The sequence below is a fragment of the Pleurodeles waltl genome, chromosome 12 (genome assembly GCF_031143425.1).
Source record: "Pleurodeles waltl isolate 20211129_DDA chromosome 12, aPleWal1.hap1.20221129, whole genome shotgun sequence".
Taxonomy (NCBI): Eukaryota; Metazoa; Chordata; class Amphibia; order Caudata; family Salamandridae; genus Pleurodeles; species Pleurodeles waltl.
The window spans coordinates 354,918,535-354,936,396 of NC_090451.1; the positions used below are offsets into that span (position 1 = coordinate 354,918,535).

At 45.0% G+C, this 17,862-nt stretch overlaps 1 protein-coding gene across 1 annotated transcript in view; it reads right to left on the minus strand.

Annotated features, from left to right (window-relative positions):
- Positions 1-17,862, minus strand: part of LOC138267129 (putative ATP-dependent RNA helicase TDRD12) — a 924,858-nt gene that overhangs the window by 191,810 nt on the left and 715,186 nt on the right. The window contains exons 11-12 of the mRNA XM_069215983.1: positions 11,053-11,160; positions 8,435-8,495 (exon numbers count right to left, since the gene is read on the minus strand). Coding sequence (XP_069072084.1) covers positions 8,435-8,495; positions 11,053-11,160 — 169 coding nt within the window. The remainder of the gene's footprint in view (positions 1-8,434; positions 8,496-11,052; positions 11,161-17,862) is intronic.

Sequence of the window (17,862 nt, forward strand, 5' to 3'; positions counted from 1 at the left end):
TCTGGGGAAACTTTAGATAACGAATGCATGAGCTCAGCCGAGTTCCTCTGCATCTCCCTCTTCACCTTCTGATAAGGAATCGACCGCTGACCGCGCTGGAAGCCTGCAAACCTGCAACATAGTAGCAAAGACGACTACTGCAACTCTGTAACGCTGATCCTGCCGCCTTCTCGACTGTTTTCCTGCTTGTGCATGCTGTGGGGGTAGTCTGCCTCCTCTCTGCACCAGAAGCTCCGAAGAAATCTCCCGTGGGTCGACGGAATCTTCCCCCTGCAACCGCAGGCACCAAAAAGCTGCATCTCCGGTCCCTTGGGTCTCCTCTCAGCACGACGAGCGAGGTCCCTCGAATCCAGCGACACCGTCCAAGTGACCCCCACAGTCCAGTGACTCTTCAGCCCAAGTTTGGTGGAGGTAAGTCCTTGCCTCACCTCGCTGGGCTGCATTGCTGGGAACCGCGACTTTGCAAACTTCTCCGGCCCCTGTGCACTTCCGGCGGAAATCCTTCGTGCACAGCCAAGCCTGGGTCCCCGGCACTCTAACCTGCATTGCACGACTTTCTAAGTTGGTCTCCGGCGACGTGGGACTCCTTTGTGCAACTTCGGCGAGCACCGTTTCACGCATCCTCGTAGTGCCTGTTTCTGGCACTTCTCCGGGTGCTACCTGCTTCAGTGAGGGCTCCTTGTCGTGCTCGACATCCCCTCTCTCTGCAGGTCCAATTTGCGACCTCCTGGTCCCTCCTGGGCCCCAGCAGCGTCCAAAAACGCCAAACGCACGATTTGCGTGTAGCAAGGCTTGTTGGCGTCCATCCGGCGGGAAAACACTTCTGCACGACTCTCCAAGGCGTGGGGGATCCATCCTCCAAAGGGGAAGTCTCTAGCCCTTGTCGTTCCTGCAGTATTCACAGTTCTTCAGCCTAGTAAGAGCTTCTTTGCACCAACCGCTGGCATTTCTTGGGCATCTGCCCATCTCCGAGCTGCTTGTGACTTTTGGACTTGGTCCCCTTGTTCCACAGGTACCTTCAGACAGGAATCCATCGTTGTTGCATTGCTGATTTGTGTTTTCCTTGCATTCTCCCTCTAACACGACTATTTTGTCCTTAGGGGAACTTTGGTGCACTTTGCACTCACTTTTCAGGGTCTTGGGGAGGGTTATTTTTCTAACTCTCACTATTTTCTAATAGTCCCAGCGACCCTCTACAAGGTCACATAGGTTTGGGGTCCATTCGTGGTTCACATTCCACTTTTGGAGTATATGGTTTGTGTTGCCCCTATCCCTATGTTTCCCCATTGCATCCTATTGTAATTATACATTGTTTGCACTGTTTTCTAAGACTATACTGCATATTTTTGCTATTGTGTATATATATCTTGTGTATATTTCCTATCCTCTTACTGAGGGTACACTCTAAGATACTTTGGCATATTGTCATAAAAATAAAGTACCTTTATTTTTAGTATAACTGTGTATTGTGTTTTCTTATGATATTGTGCATATGACACTAAGTGGTACTGTAGTAGCTTCACACGTCTCCTAGTTCAGCCTGAGCTGCTTTGCTAAGCTACCATTATCTATCAGCCTAAGCTGCTAGACACCCTATACACTAATAAGGGATAACTGGGCCTGGTGCAAGGTGCAAGTACCCCTTGGTACTCACTACAAGCCAGTCCAGCCTCCTACATTGGTTGTGCAGTGGTGGGATAAGTGCTTGAGACTACTTACCACTCTTGTCATTGTACTTTTCATAAGAGAAAAATATACAAAACAAGGTCAGTGTATATACACATAGCCAAAAAGTTTTGCATTTCCTCTTTTCACTCTTTTCTAAGTGCTGAAAAGTACTCCTAAACTTTCAAAAAGTTCTTAAAAGTTTAAAAAGTTTTTTTCTGTCTTTCCAAAAAGTTCTGAAAACTTTTTTCTCTTTGTCTATCACTTTAACTCTCTAAAAATGTCTGGCACAGGCCAAAAAGTTGAACTGTCCAAACTTGCATATGATCACCTTAGCTGGAAAGGAGCAAGGAGTCTCTGCATAGAGAGAGGTTTGAGTGTAGGGAAGAATCCTTCCTTAGAACTGTTAATTAATATGCTTAGAGTACAGGATAAGGCCATAAGTGCCCAATCTGTAGAAAAAGTAGCTAATGGTTCTCAATCTGATCCAGGGACTCCCCCAGGAAAAGGTTCAGGAAAGAAACTTCTCAGCCTGCCCATTACTAGACAGTCTAGCATAGTTGGTACAGAGGTTGAATCACATCATACTGATGATGTGCTCTCACATTATACTGGTAGCCAAGCTGTTAGGGTGCCCTCTGTAAGGGACAGGTCTCCTTCTGTTCATTCCCATCATACCTCTGTATCTAGAAATGTCCCTCCCACCCACCCTGATGACAGATTGTTAGAAAGGGAGCTCAATAGATTGAGAGTGGAGCAAACCAGACTGAAGCTCAAGAAGCAACAGCTGGATTTGGATAGACAGTCTTTAGAAATAGAGAGGGAAAGACAGAAAATGGGTTTAGATACCCATGGTGGCAGCAGCAGTATTCCCCATAGTCATCCTGCAAAAGAGCATGATTCCAGGAATCTGCATAAGATAGTTCCCCCTTACAAGGAGGGGGATGACATTAACAAGTGGTTTGCTGCACTTGAGAGGGCCTGTGCTGTACAGGATGTCCCTCAAAAGCAGTGGGCTGCTATCCTATGGCTATCATTTACTGGAAAAGGTAGGGATAGGCTCCTTACTGTAAAAGAAAATGATGCTAACAATTTCCAAGTTCTTAAGAATGCACTCCTGGATGGTTATGGCTTAACCACTGAACAGTACAGGATAAAGTTCAGAGATACCAAAAAGGAGTCTTCACAAGACTGGGTTGATTTCATTGACCAGGCAGTGAAGGCCTTGGAGGGGTGGTTACATGGCAGTAAAGTTACTGATTATGACAGCCTGTATAACTTAATCCTGAGAGAGCATATTCTTAATAATTGTGTGTCTGATTTGTTGCACCAGTACCTGGTAGACTCTGATCTGACCTCTCCCCAAGAATTGGGAAAGAAGGCAGACAAATGGGTCAGAACAAGGGTGAACAGAAAAGTTCATACAGGGGGTGACAAAGATGGCAATAAGAAGAAAGATGGTGAAAAATCTCAAGATAAGCATGGGGATAAGGGTAAAACCAAAGATCCCACTTCAAATCTTAAACACTCTTCAGAGGGTGGGGATAAAACAAATTCTTCCTCTTCTTCCCAACCTGCACACATTAAAAAGCCTTGGTGCTTTATGTGTAAGAACAGAGGCCATAGGCCAGGGGATAAGTCCTGTCCAGGTAAACCCCCTGAGCCTACCACCACTAATACATCAAGCTCTAGTGCCCCTAGCAGTAGTGGTACTAGTGGTGGGACTGCTGGCAACAGTCAAGCAAAGGGTGTAGTTGGGTTCACTTATGGGTCCATAGTGGAAACTGATGTAATCAGTCCCAAGACAGTTTCTGTCACACCTAGTGGCACTGGCCTTGCCACACTGGCTGCTTGTCCCCTTACAATGGATAAGTACAGGCAGACAGTTTCAATAAATGGTGTTGAGGCCTTGGCCTACAGGGACACAGGTGCCAGTTTCACTTTGGTGACTGAAAACCTAGTGCCTCCTGAACAACACATCATTGGACAACAGTATAAGATTATTGATGTCCATAACTCCACTAAGTTTCTTCCCTTAGCTATAATTCAGTTTAGTTGGGGTGGAGTTACTGGCCCTAAGCAGGTGGTGGTATCACCTAGCTTACCTGTAGACTGTCTCTTAGGTAATGACCTAGAGGCCTCAGGTTGGGCTGATGTAGAGTTTTATGCCCATGCAGCCATGCTGGGCATCCCTGAGGAATTGTTCCCTCTCATTTCAAGTGAAATGAAAAAGCAAAGGAGAGAAGGCCTGAAAACTCAGGATCCCTCTCCATCAACAGGTAAAAAGGTTATCACAGTATCCCCTAACCACCCTACCATTCAGGATACTATTCCTGTGGTGGGAGAAACCTCTCCTGGGGTGGCACCTGTTCCAAGGGAATCATCAGCTGGCAAAGCTGGACTCCCTGAGGTGGAAGTACCTCTCTGTGGGATAACTAACATTGGTGACAAAAAGAGCACCATTTTAGTTAACATGGAGCATCCCTCCAACCCTCCCAGAGAAACTTTAGTGCAGAAACCCTGTACTGCCTCACAACACTTAGGACAGCATCCCTGCCCTAGTGTGGAGCTCATAGGACAGCATCCCTGCCCTGCTCCAACTCAAGAGAAACAGCATCCCTGTTCTCTCTTCCAGCCAAATGGACAAAGTTTTTGCCCAGCCATGGCTTTTCTGAGACAGCATCCCTGTCTGGCATTTCCATCACTACAAATAGGTTCAGTGGACAATTCCCACTGCTCTAAACTAAAACTTACTGATAGAAACTCTGAAAATACATCTTCACATTGTTGCTTAGCTAAAAAACTTCAAACAGGGTGGTTTACATCCCCACAGGGAAGTAACCATATAGTGGATGATAAAGGGAGTAACCAGTCTATTGCAGAGCTACTCTCTACTTATCACCACTTAGACAATAAAGTCTCAACTGGCCAAGGTTAGCCTTATTGTCCTTCGTTTGGGGGGGGGTTGTGTGAGAAGGTAGCCTCTTTCTAGCCTTGTTACCCCCACTTTTGGCCTGTTTGTGAGTGTATGTCAGGGTGTTTGTCACTGTTTTCACTGTCTCACTGGGATCCTGATAGCCAGGCCTCAGTGCTCATAGTGAAAACACCATGTTTTCAGTATGGTTGTTATGTGTCACTGGGATCCTGCTAGTCAGGACCCCAGTGCTCATAGGTTTGTGGCCTATATGTATGTGTCACTGGGACCCTGTCACACAGGGCCCCAGTGCTCATAGGTGTGCATGTATATGTTCCCTGTGTGGTGCCTAACTGTCTCACTGAGGCTCTGCTAACCAGAACCTCAGTGGTTATGCTCTCTCATTACTTTCAAATTGTCACTAACAGGCTAGTGACCAATTTTACCAATTTACATTGGCTTACTGGAACACCCTTATAATTCCCTAGTATATGGTACTGAGGTACCCAGGGTATTGGGGTTCCAGGAGATCCCTATGGGCTGCAGCATTTCTTTTGCCACCCATAGGGAGCTCTGACAATTCTTACACAGGCCTGCCACTGCAGCCTGAGTGAAATAACGTCCACGTTATTTCACAGCCATTTTACACTGCACTTAAGTAACTTATAAGTCACCTATATGTCTAACCTTTACCTGGTAAAGGTTAGGTGCAAAGTTACTTAGTGTGAGGGCACCCTGGCACTAGCCAAGGTGCCCCCACATTGTTCAGAGCCAATTCACTGAACTTTGTGAGTGCGGGGACACCATTACACGCGTGCACTACATATAGGTCACTACCTATATGTAGCTTCACCATGGTAACTCCGAATATGGCCATGTAACATGTCTATGATCATGGAATTGCCCCCTCTATGCCATCCTGGCATTGTTGGTACAATTCCATGATCCCAGTGGTCTGTAGCACAGACCCTGGTACTGCCAGACTGCCCTTCCTGGGGTTTCTCTGCAGCTGCTGCTGCTGCCAACCCCTCAGACAGGCAGCTGCCCTCCTGGGGTCCAGCCAGGCCTGGCCCAGGATGGCAGAACAAAGAACTTCCTCTGAGAGAGGGTGTGACACCCTCTCCCTTTGGAAAATGGTGTGAAGGCAGGGGAGGAGTAGCCTCCCCCAGCCTCTGGAAATGCTTTGTTGGGCACAGATGTGCCCAATTCTGCATAAGCCAGTCTACACCGGTTCAGGGACCCCTTAGCCCCTGCTCTGGCGCGAAACTGGACAAAGGAAAGGGGAGTGACCACTCCCCTGACCTGCACCTCCCCTGGGAGGTGTCCAGAGCTCCTCCAGTGTGCTCCAGACCTCTGCCATCTTGGAAACAGAGGTGCTGCTGGCACACTGGACTGCTCTGAGTGGCCAGTGCCACCAGGTGACGTCAGAGACTCCTTGTGATAGGCTCCTTCAGGTGTTAGTAGCCTTTCCTCTCTCCTAGGTAGCCAAACCCTCTTTTCTGGCTATTTAGGGTCTCTGTCTCTGGGGAAACTTTAGATAACGAATGCATGAGCTCAGCCGAGTTCCTCTGCATCTCCCTCTTCACCTTCTGATAAGGAATCGACCGCTGACCGCGCTGGAAGCCTGCAAACCTGCAACATAGTAGCAAAGACGACTACTGCAACTCTGTAACGCTGATCCTGCCGCCTTCTCGACTGTTTTCCTGCTTGTGCATGCTGTGGGGGTAGTCTGCCTCCTCTCTGCACCAGAAGCTCCGAAGAAATCTCCCGTGGGTCGACGGAATCTTCCCCCTGCAACCGCAGGCACCAAAAAGCTGCATCTCCGGTCCCTTGGGTCTCCTCTCAGCACGACGAGCGAGGTCCCTCGAATCCAGCGACACCGTCCAAGTGACCCCCACAGTCCAGTGACTCTTCAGCCCAAGTTTGGTGGAGGTAAGTCCTTGCCTCACCTCGCTGGGCTGCATTGCTGGGAACCGCGACTTTGCAAACTTCTCCGGCCCCTGTGCACTTCCGGCGGAAATCCTTCGTGCACAGCCAAGCCTGGGTCCCCGGCACTCTAACCTGCATTGCACGACTTTCTAAGTTGGTCTCCGGCGACGTGGGACTCCTTTGTGCAACTTCGGCGAGCACCGTTTCACGCATCCTCGTAGTGCCTGTTTCTGGCACTTCTCCGGGTGCTACCTGCTTCAGTGAGGGCTCCTTGTCGTGCTCGACGTCCCCTCTCTCTGCAGGTCCAATTTGCGACCTCCTGGTCCCTCCTGGGCCCCAGCAGCGTCCAAAAACGCCAAACGCACGATTTGCGTGTAGCAAGGCTTGTTGGCGTCCATCCGGCGGGAAAACACTTCTGCACGACTCTCCAAGGCGTGGGGGATCCATCCTCCAAAGGGGAAGTCTCTAGCCCTTGTCGTTCCTGCAGTATTCACAGTTCTTCAGCCTAGTAAGAGCTTCTTTGCACCAACCGCTGGCATTTCTTGGGCATCTGCCCATCTCCGAGCTGCTTGTGACTTTTGGACTTGGTCCCCTTGTTCCACAGGTACCTTCAGACAGGAATCCATCGTTGTTGCATTGCTGATTTGTGTTTTCCTTGCATTCTCCCTCTAACACGACTATTTTGTCCTTAGGGGAACTTTGGTGCACTTTGCACTCACTTTTCAGGGTCTTGGGGAGGGTTATTTTTCTAACTCTCACTATTTTCTAATAGTCCCAGCGACCCTCTACAAGGTCACATAGGTTTGGGGTCCATTCGTGGTTCACATTCCACTTTTGGAGTATATGGTTTGTGTTGCCCCTATCCCTATGTTTCCCCATTGCATCCTATTGTAATTATACATTGTTTGCACTGTTTTCTAAGACTATACTGCATATTTTTGCTATTGTGTATATATATCTTGTGTATATTTCCTATCCTCTTACTGAGGGTACACTCTAAGATACTTTGGCATATTGTCATAAAAATAAAGTACCTTTATTTTTAGTATAACTGTGTATTGTGTTTTCTTATGATATTGTGCATATGACACTAAGTGGTACTGTAGTAGCTTCACACGTCTCCTAGTTCAGCCTGAGCTGCTTTGCTAAGCTACCATTATCTATCAGCCTAAGCTGCTAGACACCCTATGCACTAATAAGGGATAACTGGGCCTGGTGCAAGGTGCAAGTACCCCTTGGTACTCACTACAAGCCAGTCCAGCCTCCTACAAGCATTAAGTCCTTTAATATTAAACAATAGTTCTTTCAGCATTTCGTAATTCCTAGATTTACACCTTGATGTATTGACCCAGCAGGAGAGAGAAAAGTACGCAAGATCATACCAATCTATTGTCTTACATCTCCGCTCTAGAGTTCTCATGTTTGCCTCTTTTTCACATTTTTACTTTGCCTTTGCCTCCGCCTCCCTCCTTGTACTCGCCACCTCCATTTTCTCCCTAGTCCTTCCAACCCTTCCATCTCAGCCTCCTCCCTGTGCAGGATCACACAGTCAGTGCCAACACTGGACTGGGTCTCCTTGGATGCCCTCGATGTTGTGCTCAGCAATGAGAGCTCACATCCACTGAAAAGTTGGATATGGGTAACTGGCATATGACTGTGCTTTTTTTCAAAGTCATGTTTTTATCAGTATTTTTACCTTGATAGATAAATCTTGAAAAACACTATTGTTACTTGTGGCAGGGTGCCCTTTCTGGGCATGTGGTTGGCGATTCTGGTGACTGTTAGAAGTTCTAGGTGATACAAAACATCATTCTTCAGTACCATATATTTGATAATTTGTAAAATCAAGAGCATATATGTTCCTTCAAAAGTATAAAAAGGCAATCATTAATGAAAATCTTTACTAACGCATGAAATCAGCAATACCTGATTTAGATTATCATCATCATCAGGTTTCAGGGAATCGGGATTCAAGATCTGCAACAATCTAAAAGAAAGATGTTTCAGTTTATGAAAAATGGCACTGGCACTCAAAAACATCAAGAATTAGGTTTACAATTCCGATGAAATCTCCATGAAGATCTAAAATGTGAATCTCTGCAATTAATGGTGGTATTTCGAGTCTTTACCACATATTCAGAAAAGATGAATGTGAATACTATGCCTGGCTTTTGTCCAGGGGGCTGCACGCAATCTTCAGACTCCAGCACAGCAGGGGTGCAACATACAGAGGATTTGTTTTAATCTTTTGATATTCATCAACAAGGTAGAAAGTAAAACAAAGCAATCATGTGAAAAACTGGATTAATTCCTGGGCTCCATCTACCAATTGTCAAAAAGTACGATGGGGGTGGTAAATCAATATACCCCCCTGTAATTTTGACAGGGTGGTCAGTTATGTTCAGGAAGTCCATCCTCCTGCAGAGGTAAAACACTACCTTGTAGCATCCCAAGCACTTAAACAAAAATCAGACGCCGAGACACAAAATGTAATAATCACGAGCACCACACGTCAGGCACTTAAACCCCCACCCACACACAAACACACCCGGGCCCCTACCCCCACCGTCAGCTGTTCTATTTCTGGATCTGTTTTGTTCCAATGTCCCCAATCTAACAAGCTTTTATTTTGAACAACGTTGATAATGCTTAGGTTTTTCTTTTTGCATTTAAACAGTATTCTGCATTATCCTTTAGCGTATTTCACTTTTTATATTGTGCTATATTTTCATTATGTGCTCAATGTTTAAGGTTATGCAAATATTCTTAAACACAGCAAAATAGTGGAGTCTACTTAATCAGCCTTATTAGCTTGTCAAGGCTCCTCCATTTCACATTCATCTCTACAATGGCTGTCCACTAATAAACAGGAAAGTATTTTCTGGTTTTTCCCATGGGGCTCTCTGGGAGCTTGCTACAATTAACTAGCCTAGTCATATTTAGATAGCTGCACATCTCCCTAGATGGCACATGTATTAGTGAGCCAGGTTACGTCAGTGGATTTTAATAAGCACAGTTGTAATAGCCCGCAGGCTTCAGCTAAAACCTATTGTAGTCTATCTGAGGCTATGTGAATAAAGAGAGCCTTATCCAATGAGAACCAGTCTTGGTATTGATTAAAGGTGCTACTACAACAGGGTGTGTGTGTATATATATAGAAAGGGGATTGAGAAAGTAAGTAACACAAAATTCTAGCGAGAGATCCATCTACAGCAAATGGAGATGAGTAGTGAACACATTTTGGTTCTGAACACACAAAGGCAGACAAAGTTGGCAAGTATATTGAAAATATCTGGCAGTACCAAGGTTACATCTGCAAGTTTATGAAAACTGACTTTGCAGGCAGTATCACAGAGTTGAGGCAATGGGATGATCAAATATAAATAGTGCTTAACCATTTCCAAGGAGGATAATTGATTTAAATGTCAGTATATCAGCATATTCTACATCTTACAAAGACAATATTCAAGAACTGGAATGCCAGCTTTTATCAGGTAGCGTATACAGATTTAAAAGCAATAGAAGTACATTAACTGTGAAGACCAGGATAACATTCTTTTTGATGGTCAGGCTTGACACAGCAGGTGTCAAAAAACAATTGTGAGAATCACAGCGAGGTACTTTGGCTCCACCCACATGTTAGGAAACAGGACTACATGTTTTGACTGGTCAGAAGTTGTGTACTTCCACGAAATAGAGCTTGCCCTATATGTAGCTGTGATCACTGTTTATTTATCCAGCTGCCTGAGCTTGAACTTTTGGGGGCAGCCACATGACACTGAAAGGTATTAAAGCGTCTTAGATAATATATGGTGTTTTTCTCTGGCAGCAGCACAGAGGGAAGTCATTAGCCAACATAGATTTTTAGGTCTGGCTCAACAGTTCAATTGTCACATAACTTTTTCAACTACACCAATATTATTCTACAGTTCTAGTTTAACACAAATGCAGATCAATTCCCATGCTACTTTCTTGTAATGCTCCAAATTACCACACATTCCATTAAAGCCAGACCTATTGGCATTGACAATGTTTGTTGCTAGACTTCTATAGTGAACGTGTTGGCTATATTTGCTTGAATAACAGTTTGCTTTATGCAAAATATATACATAGAGATGTCCACTATCTTGTCTAAAGACAATGCAAATTTCTGATTTATAATGATTTAAAGCCATTAGTGGTTCTTGGAGTGGTTTTAAGAGTATCATTTATAACTCTACACAGCACTCAAGAGTCTCCTATGGGGGTGTGGTCTAACTTCCTGTAAGAAATTGGGTTACTGGCTGAAGGGGTGTTAAGCCTTCACAAGCAACAGCCACAATCCTTGTCAGGATGAACAAAAGTCAAATTAATCTGTGCTTAACCCTCTGGTAGCTTGGCACAAACAGTCAGCTTAACTTGGAGACAATGTGTTAAGTTACTTTGAAAGTATCTGCAAATTCAGATGCACATTTGATAAGATAGTGACTTTCAAAGTGCTAAATAAGTACACACATGGGGGTGTAAACAAATACATATATATGTGCAAATGTATCACTTCATACTTCGCACAGTCACGTTTTATATCTTCCGTTTTCCTGGTAGGTGTTTTATCTTCAGAGCAGTCTTTCATATCAGTGTTCCAGGTCAACATTCCATCTGCAGAAAAGACACTGAAAGAAAAACAATAACACTTTAACGGTGGACTGATGAATACAAAGGTGGTTGCAAACAAATAAAAACACATTCAATAGGTTTGTAACAAAATGTTACTCGCCTTTAACCCATGATGTTCAGCACCAATGTTACAAATATTCACATTGAAAGAAATTGGGTTTTTAATTGAGGGGGGTGACCCTTTGCAAGTGACCACAATCCTCGGGAGGATGAACCACTAAAGTCTCTAAATTAACATGTGTGTAACCCTCTGGTAACGTGGCACAAAAGAAGTAAGCCTGAATTTGGAGGCACTGTGGTAAGTATTTATGCAGCAAACAAACAGTAAACTGAGAACAAAAGAGATAGCCCACACCAATTTAGAAAACAAGAGCAGAATATAATAAATACAATGAGACCACAATTACCAAAATATAATCAGTAGAATCAGAGATGTGTCATTTTAAAGGTTCAGGTAAAAAAAGTGTGGGCATGTCTAGCCTTATGTTTCTTTTGATAATTTATTTATAAGATGACACGTATAGGGTAACTATCAATTACCCTTAGAGGTTGAAAATAATCTTTGGACTTCGATAGGAGTGAGATGGCATCATAAAAAACAAGATCAAATCAATAAACATCACTTTTCATATTTGAGTCAGTAATCTATAAACACCAGGTCCCATGTGGCCATGAATCACAGACCAATTTAGTAAAGTTCAAACATGTATTGCCCTTTAGATTAACAATGCTAAGATCATGCAGACCAAACGCAAGTCCAAATGATAAAAGTACATGAGTAACCAAGGCTGCCCAAACCTTTGAATGAATCTTAACCTAGACAAAGTACTTATCATTAGGCATTCAAGAACCACCATGCAGAAAAACAATGATATCAAATGAATTATAGACACAGAATACATTTAGTTATTACATATGTATTTGTTTACAATCCATTTATATGAAACACATATTTAGATTGTGGCATCCTTAACAATTACTCTAGTTTGAGAAGCGTGCTTGGTCTTCATGCAAAAAGAAAAGACGATGACAATTCATTTGAAAACATCCGACTGTGGCGCTAACCAAAAATAGTGGCTGGGTTTCTAAAAGAGAAAACATAAAAATCTGCAAGAAAGACAAATGCATGTGTTGGTTATGCCTCTCCTAAATGGATCAAAAGGCTTCATCAGTGGATCATCTTCTGGTCTTCTTGATTGGGCAGCAAGAGCTGCAAGGCACACAGGGACAAAAGAAAAACTGAACTTACATCACCTAATTCTATTATATTAAACTCCTAGAAAGCAACTGCCCAAAACTCTATTGGTCAGTATATGGGGTGGTTTAAGTCATAGAAGACTGCATCTTCTCCACATTCCATAAGAATCTTTTCTTCATTATCTGCATTCATGATTGGCTCATCTTCTCTCATTGTAGTCACCAGTTTCTGCAATAGAATACATTTGTTGCAGACTGCACATAAAACTATTGTTTCTGGGTACACACTATCTCGCAGGAAGATAAAAGTTTTTTTACAATATAAGAACATAACTTTTCCACAGTAAGCAAGTCACACATGATGCTTACATAAACATTTTCCACAATGTTAACATTTTTAAACATTGATGATCTATTTTACTAGCATGAGGTCTTTTTAAAACTAGTGCTACAACGTGCAGCATAAAACATTTCATAATATTTAAACTATGAATCCTTTTATTACATATTAATATTTGTTTTTCAGTACATTAAATACATTTCATTAGACAGTTATTTATTATTATTGTCGAACTACATTATGGCTACCACCAGAGTGGTCATGTTTTTCAAAACACCCATTTTTCCAAAACACACATTTTCAGTATTTCACATTGTAGGAAGTTGGCTCTGTATATACTATCTCAAAGTAAGAGATAGTGCGCACAGAGTCCAAGGGTTCCCCTTAGAGGTGAGATAGTGGCAAAATTTGATAATTCTAGTGTGGTCGAGCAGTAGGCTTATCAGAGGGTAGTGTTAAGCATTTGTTGTACACACACAGGCAATAAATGAGGAACACGCACTCAAAGACTTAACTCAAGGCCAATAGTTTTTATATAGGAAAATATCTTAATTTATTTTAGAACCACAAGTTTCAAGATTTGAAGTAAATACATAAAATGCAAGGTACTCCACACAGGTAAGTTAGGAACTTTGAATTAGAGCAGTAACTTGCACAGTTTTAGATAAAATAGCAATAAGCTATTTTAAAAGTGGACACAGTGCAAAAATCAACAGTTCCTGGGGGAGGTAAGTATTGGTTAGCTTTTCAGGTAAGTAAGGCACTTACAAGCTCAAGTTCCTGGGCATAGGCAGCCTACCGTTAGGGGTTCAAGGCAACCCCAAAGTCACCACACCAGCAAGACAGGGCCGGTCAGGGGCAGAGGACAAAAGAGGGCCCAAAACACATGGCGCCTATGAAGAACAGAGGTGCTCCGGTTCCAGTCTGCCAACAGCTAAGTACCTGCATCCTCAGAGGGCAGACGAGGGGGCTTTTGTAGAGCACAGGGGGTGGGGGACACAAGTAGGCACACAAAACACACCCTCAGTGGCACAGGGGCGGCCAGGTGCAGTGTGCAAAGCAGGCATCAGGTTTGTAATAGAACTCAATGGAGGGACCCGGGCTCACTCTAGCGGGCAGGCAGGGCACTGGGGGGCTTCTCAGGACAGACACTGACTGGGCTAGGCAGAGGGCTGCCTGATGGTCACTCCTGCACTGAAGTTCGGTTCCTTCTGGTCCTGGGGGCTGCTGGTGCAGTGCTTAGTCCAGGCGTCTGGTTCCTTGTTACAGGCAGTCGCGGTCAGGGGAAGCCTCTGGATTCTCTCTGCATGCGTCGTGGTCAGGGTCCAGGGGGGTCGTCTCGGGCTACTCACAAGGTCGCAGTTGCCTGGGAGTTCCCTGTAGTGTTGGTTCTCTGGAGCTCAAGCCGGGGGCGTCGGGTGCAGAGGGTGAAGTCTCACGCTTAGGGCAGGAAGAGTGAGTTCTTTAAAAGTTGCTTCTTTGTTGCAAAAATGTTGCTGTGGGTGAACAGTGCTGCTGTTCTCTGGAGTTTCTTGGTCCTTCGGGTTTCAGGGCAGTCCTCTGAGGCTTCAGAGGTCGCTGGTCCCTGTCGGATGCGCCGCTGTGCAGTTTTCTTGGAATCTGCAGACAGGCTGGAAGGGCTGGGGCTAAAGCAGTTGTCGTCTCTGCAGGGCTTTCAGGTCAGCAGTCCTTTGTGTAGGTTGCAGGAATCGGATTTCCTGGGTTCTGGGGTGCCCCTAAATACTGAATTTAGCTGTGTGTTTAGGTCAGGAGGGCAGTAGCCAATGGCTACTGTCCTGGAGGGTGGCTACACCCTCTTTGTGCCTCCTCCCTGAGAGGAGGTGGCACATCCCTAATCCTATTGGGGGAATCCTCCAATCTCAAGATGGAGGATTTCTAAAGGCAGGGGTCACCTCAGCTCAGGACACCTCAGGAGTTGTCCTGACTGGTGGGTGACTCCTCCTTGTTTTTCTCATTATTTCCTCCAGCCTTACCGCCAAAAGTGGTGGCAGTGGCCGGAGGGGCTGGCATCTCCACTAGCTGGGATGCCCTGGTGTGCTGTAACATAAGGCATGAGCCTTTGAGGCTCACCACCAGGTGTTACAGTTCCTCCAGGGGGAGGTGAGAAGCACCTCCACCCAGTACAGGCTTTGTTCCTGGCTACAGAGTGACAAAGGCACGGTCCCCGGGTGGCCAGCAACTCATCTGGTTGTGGCAGGCTCGCAGAAACTGGTCAGCCTAGCACTAGGAGTCGGACTGGTATTCAAGGGGCATCTCTAGATGCCCTCTGGGTGCATTGTACAATAAATTCCACACTGGCATCAGTGTGCATTTATTGTGCTGAGAAGTCTGATACCAAACTTCCCAGATTTCAGTGTAGCCATTATGGAACTGTGGAGTTCGTGTTTGACAAACTCCCAGACCATATACTCTCTATGGCTACCCTGCACTTACAATGTCTAAGGTTTTGCTTAGACACTGTAGGGGCAAAGTGCTCATGCACATAAGCCCTCACCTGTGGTATAGTGCACCCTGCCCTAGGGCTGTAAGACCTGCTAGAGGGGTGACTTACCTATGCCACAGGTAGTGTGAGGTGGGCATGGCACTCTGAGGGGAGTGCCATGTCGACCTAGTCATTTTCTCCCCACCAGCACACACTTGCTGTGAGGCAGTGTACATGTGTTGAGTGAGGAGTCCCCAGGGTGACATAAGACATGCTGCAGCCCTTAGAGACCTTCCCTGGCAACAGGGCCCTTGGTACCAGGGGTACCATTTACAAGGGACTTATCTGTGTGCCATGGCTGTGCTAATTGTGGGAACAAAGGTACAGTTTAGGGAAAGAACACTGGTGCTGGGGCCTGGTTAGCAGGGTCCCATCACACTTTCAATCATAACTGGCATCAACAAAAGGCAAAATGTCAGGGGGTAACCATGCCAGGGAGGCATTTCCCTACACACATTTTAAACATGTTATTTCATTTTGTTTTAGTGTTACAGTTTTGTAATGTTTGTGCTCCAACAATAACGCCATGAAGCAGACAGACTTAACTATTGGTATCTTATCACACTAGACCAGAACACAGTCAAGTTCAGGCTGCAATGGAGTGAAGGCCGGATATAGGGACCAGGTTGGTTCCAGTGAAAAAGTTATCTTTTCAAAGTCCTGCATGCAGAGTTCAAAACTTCAGGATTTCAGAGAAGGACCTCATCTGGTGCAAGCCAAGGGTCCAGGATTTGTGGAGGTACCTCTTAGGGATCCAGAACTCACTCCAGAAGGGTTCAAGCACGTCAGCTGGGTGGCTCCAGGGAGGCCTCAAGAGCTTGATGCGTCTGTGTAGCTCAGAACAGGAGGTTAGATAACTGAGCCATGGAGTCACTCTGGTAGTTCTGGGTTCAAGGAGATGGTCATCATTTCTTCAGGCAGCCCTCAAGCAATAAGGCAGTCCTCCGAAGAACAAGAAAGGCATCAAATAGAAGGGCTGTACTCGAAAGTACAAGACAGTCCTTTCGTAAGTCTTTCACAGGTTCAGGAGTGAACTTAAGAGTTGGTCAGAGGGTCCAATATTTTTACCTGGTACCAGCCTTTGTGTGGTGTAAACTTCTAGGCTCCCCCCTCCCCCCAAACACCTGGTTCTAGAAATGTCCTCCTTTCCCCTATCCAGGCTCCAAGAGGTCTAGGGTGGCAATAGGCTGGTGACAAGTTCCTCTTTTAGTGTGCTGGAGGTAGCCACTGAAATATAAATGGGGAAAGGCCTGGCAGAATGTAGCCCTCTCCAAATTACACTTCTACTGTTCAGTGCCCAGGTGCAATATGCACTACTGATGGGGGAGCAATTAACAACCCCAGGCAGCTAGAAACTTGCCTCAAGTTTAGAGCAGGAAAATACTAACTTTCTAAAAGTGGGATTTTCAAAATTGTAATCTAAAAATCAGACTTTACCAGGAGAGGAGATATTAAAATAAAACTCATTTGAGTCCAAACATCATATTTCTACCTCTTCCTAATCAAATGTTAACACCTATTGAAAGTAAAAGGGTAACCCAATGTTACCGTAAGGAAGAGGTAGGCCTCATAGTAGTGAAAAATTATTTTTAGGGGAAATTCTTCACTATCAGGAGACATAAAACATAAAAACACATGCCCTTATTTTTTTTTTTAAGTACAACGCACCCTTGCCTGTGGGCTATTTAGGATCTACCATAGGGGTGACATCTATTAAAAAGGGAGGTTTAGACCTGGCAACAGTTTTATTTTGCTGGGATGAATTGGTAGCTTGAAGTTTTAAAATGACCGCAATGGCAGGCCAGAAAAAAGTTTAAAGGGCTACTTAAGTGATTGCCCCAAAAAGTTCTGCAACCTCAATAGCTGTATTTAATTGACAGGTCCAGGGTACGTGAGGTACCACTTAACTAAATTAAATGTGACGATTGAGTGTATGTGAATTTTACCATTAAAAGTTTGAGGGTGACCCTGCTGAGCGGGCCAAGTGCAACACAACTCCTCCCTCCAGCTTAAAGCCAGAGTAGACTAATTAATACCTCAATGGATTTCCATGCTTAGGTGACAAAACGTGGACAATGGCCCTCTACTGCAGACGCCCTTGTCAGTTCTTTGTAATTCTGTACCCAGCTGGATCCCTCTGTCAACACTCTCCTACAGCCAATGAACTGACTCATGGGGAACTCTTCTTACTTTTGGACCACCATCTGTGAAGCACTTACGCTTAATTTGCACACAGTTTTATTACAGTAGGCTGATAGTAGTACCATGGCCAACAGTGATTTGGCCCATTCCAACCCTTGGATCAGACTTCTGTCCCCAACTCCAGGAAAAGCCTGTCAATAAGGAAAGAAACCAACAGAGGCCACAGACAGCTGTCGGTGTCAAGAGCCAGGCCCTCAGAGCATCTACTGCCAGATAGTGGCTCCAATTGGGGACCTTGGAGATGCCTCATATCCTGATTTGGGGCGAGGAAGGAGTTACCTAACTGCTCCTGAGGGTTCACTAAGCTCTGAGGTTTCTCAGAGTGTGAGCCAACTGCCCCAGGCGATAGGCATCCTTCTTCATCTCTCCCTCCCACCAGTCCCGGGGAAGTAGCATGAGTCTGGCTCTTTAGAGTTTGTACCCAGAGGATTAACAGAGTCCTTCCACATCCTCCAT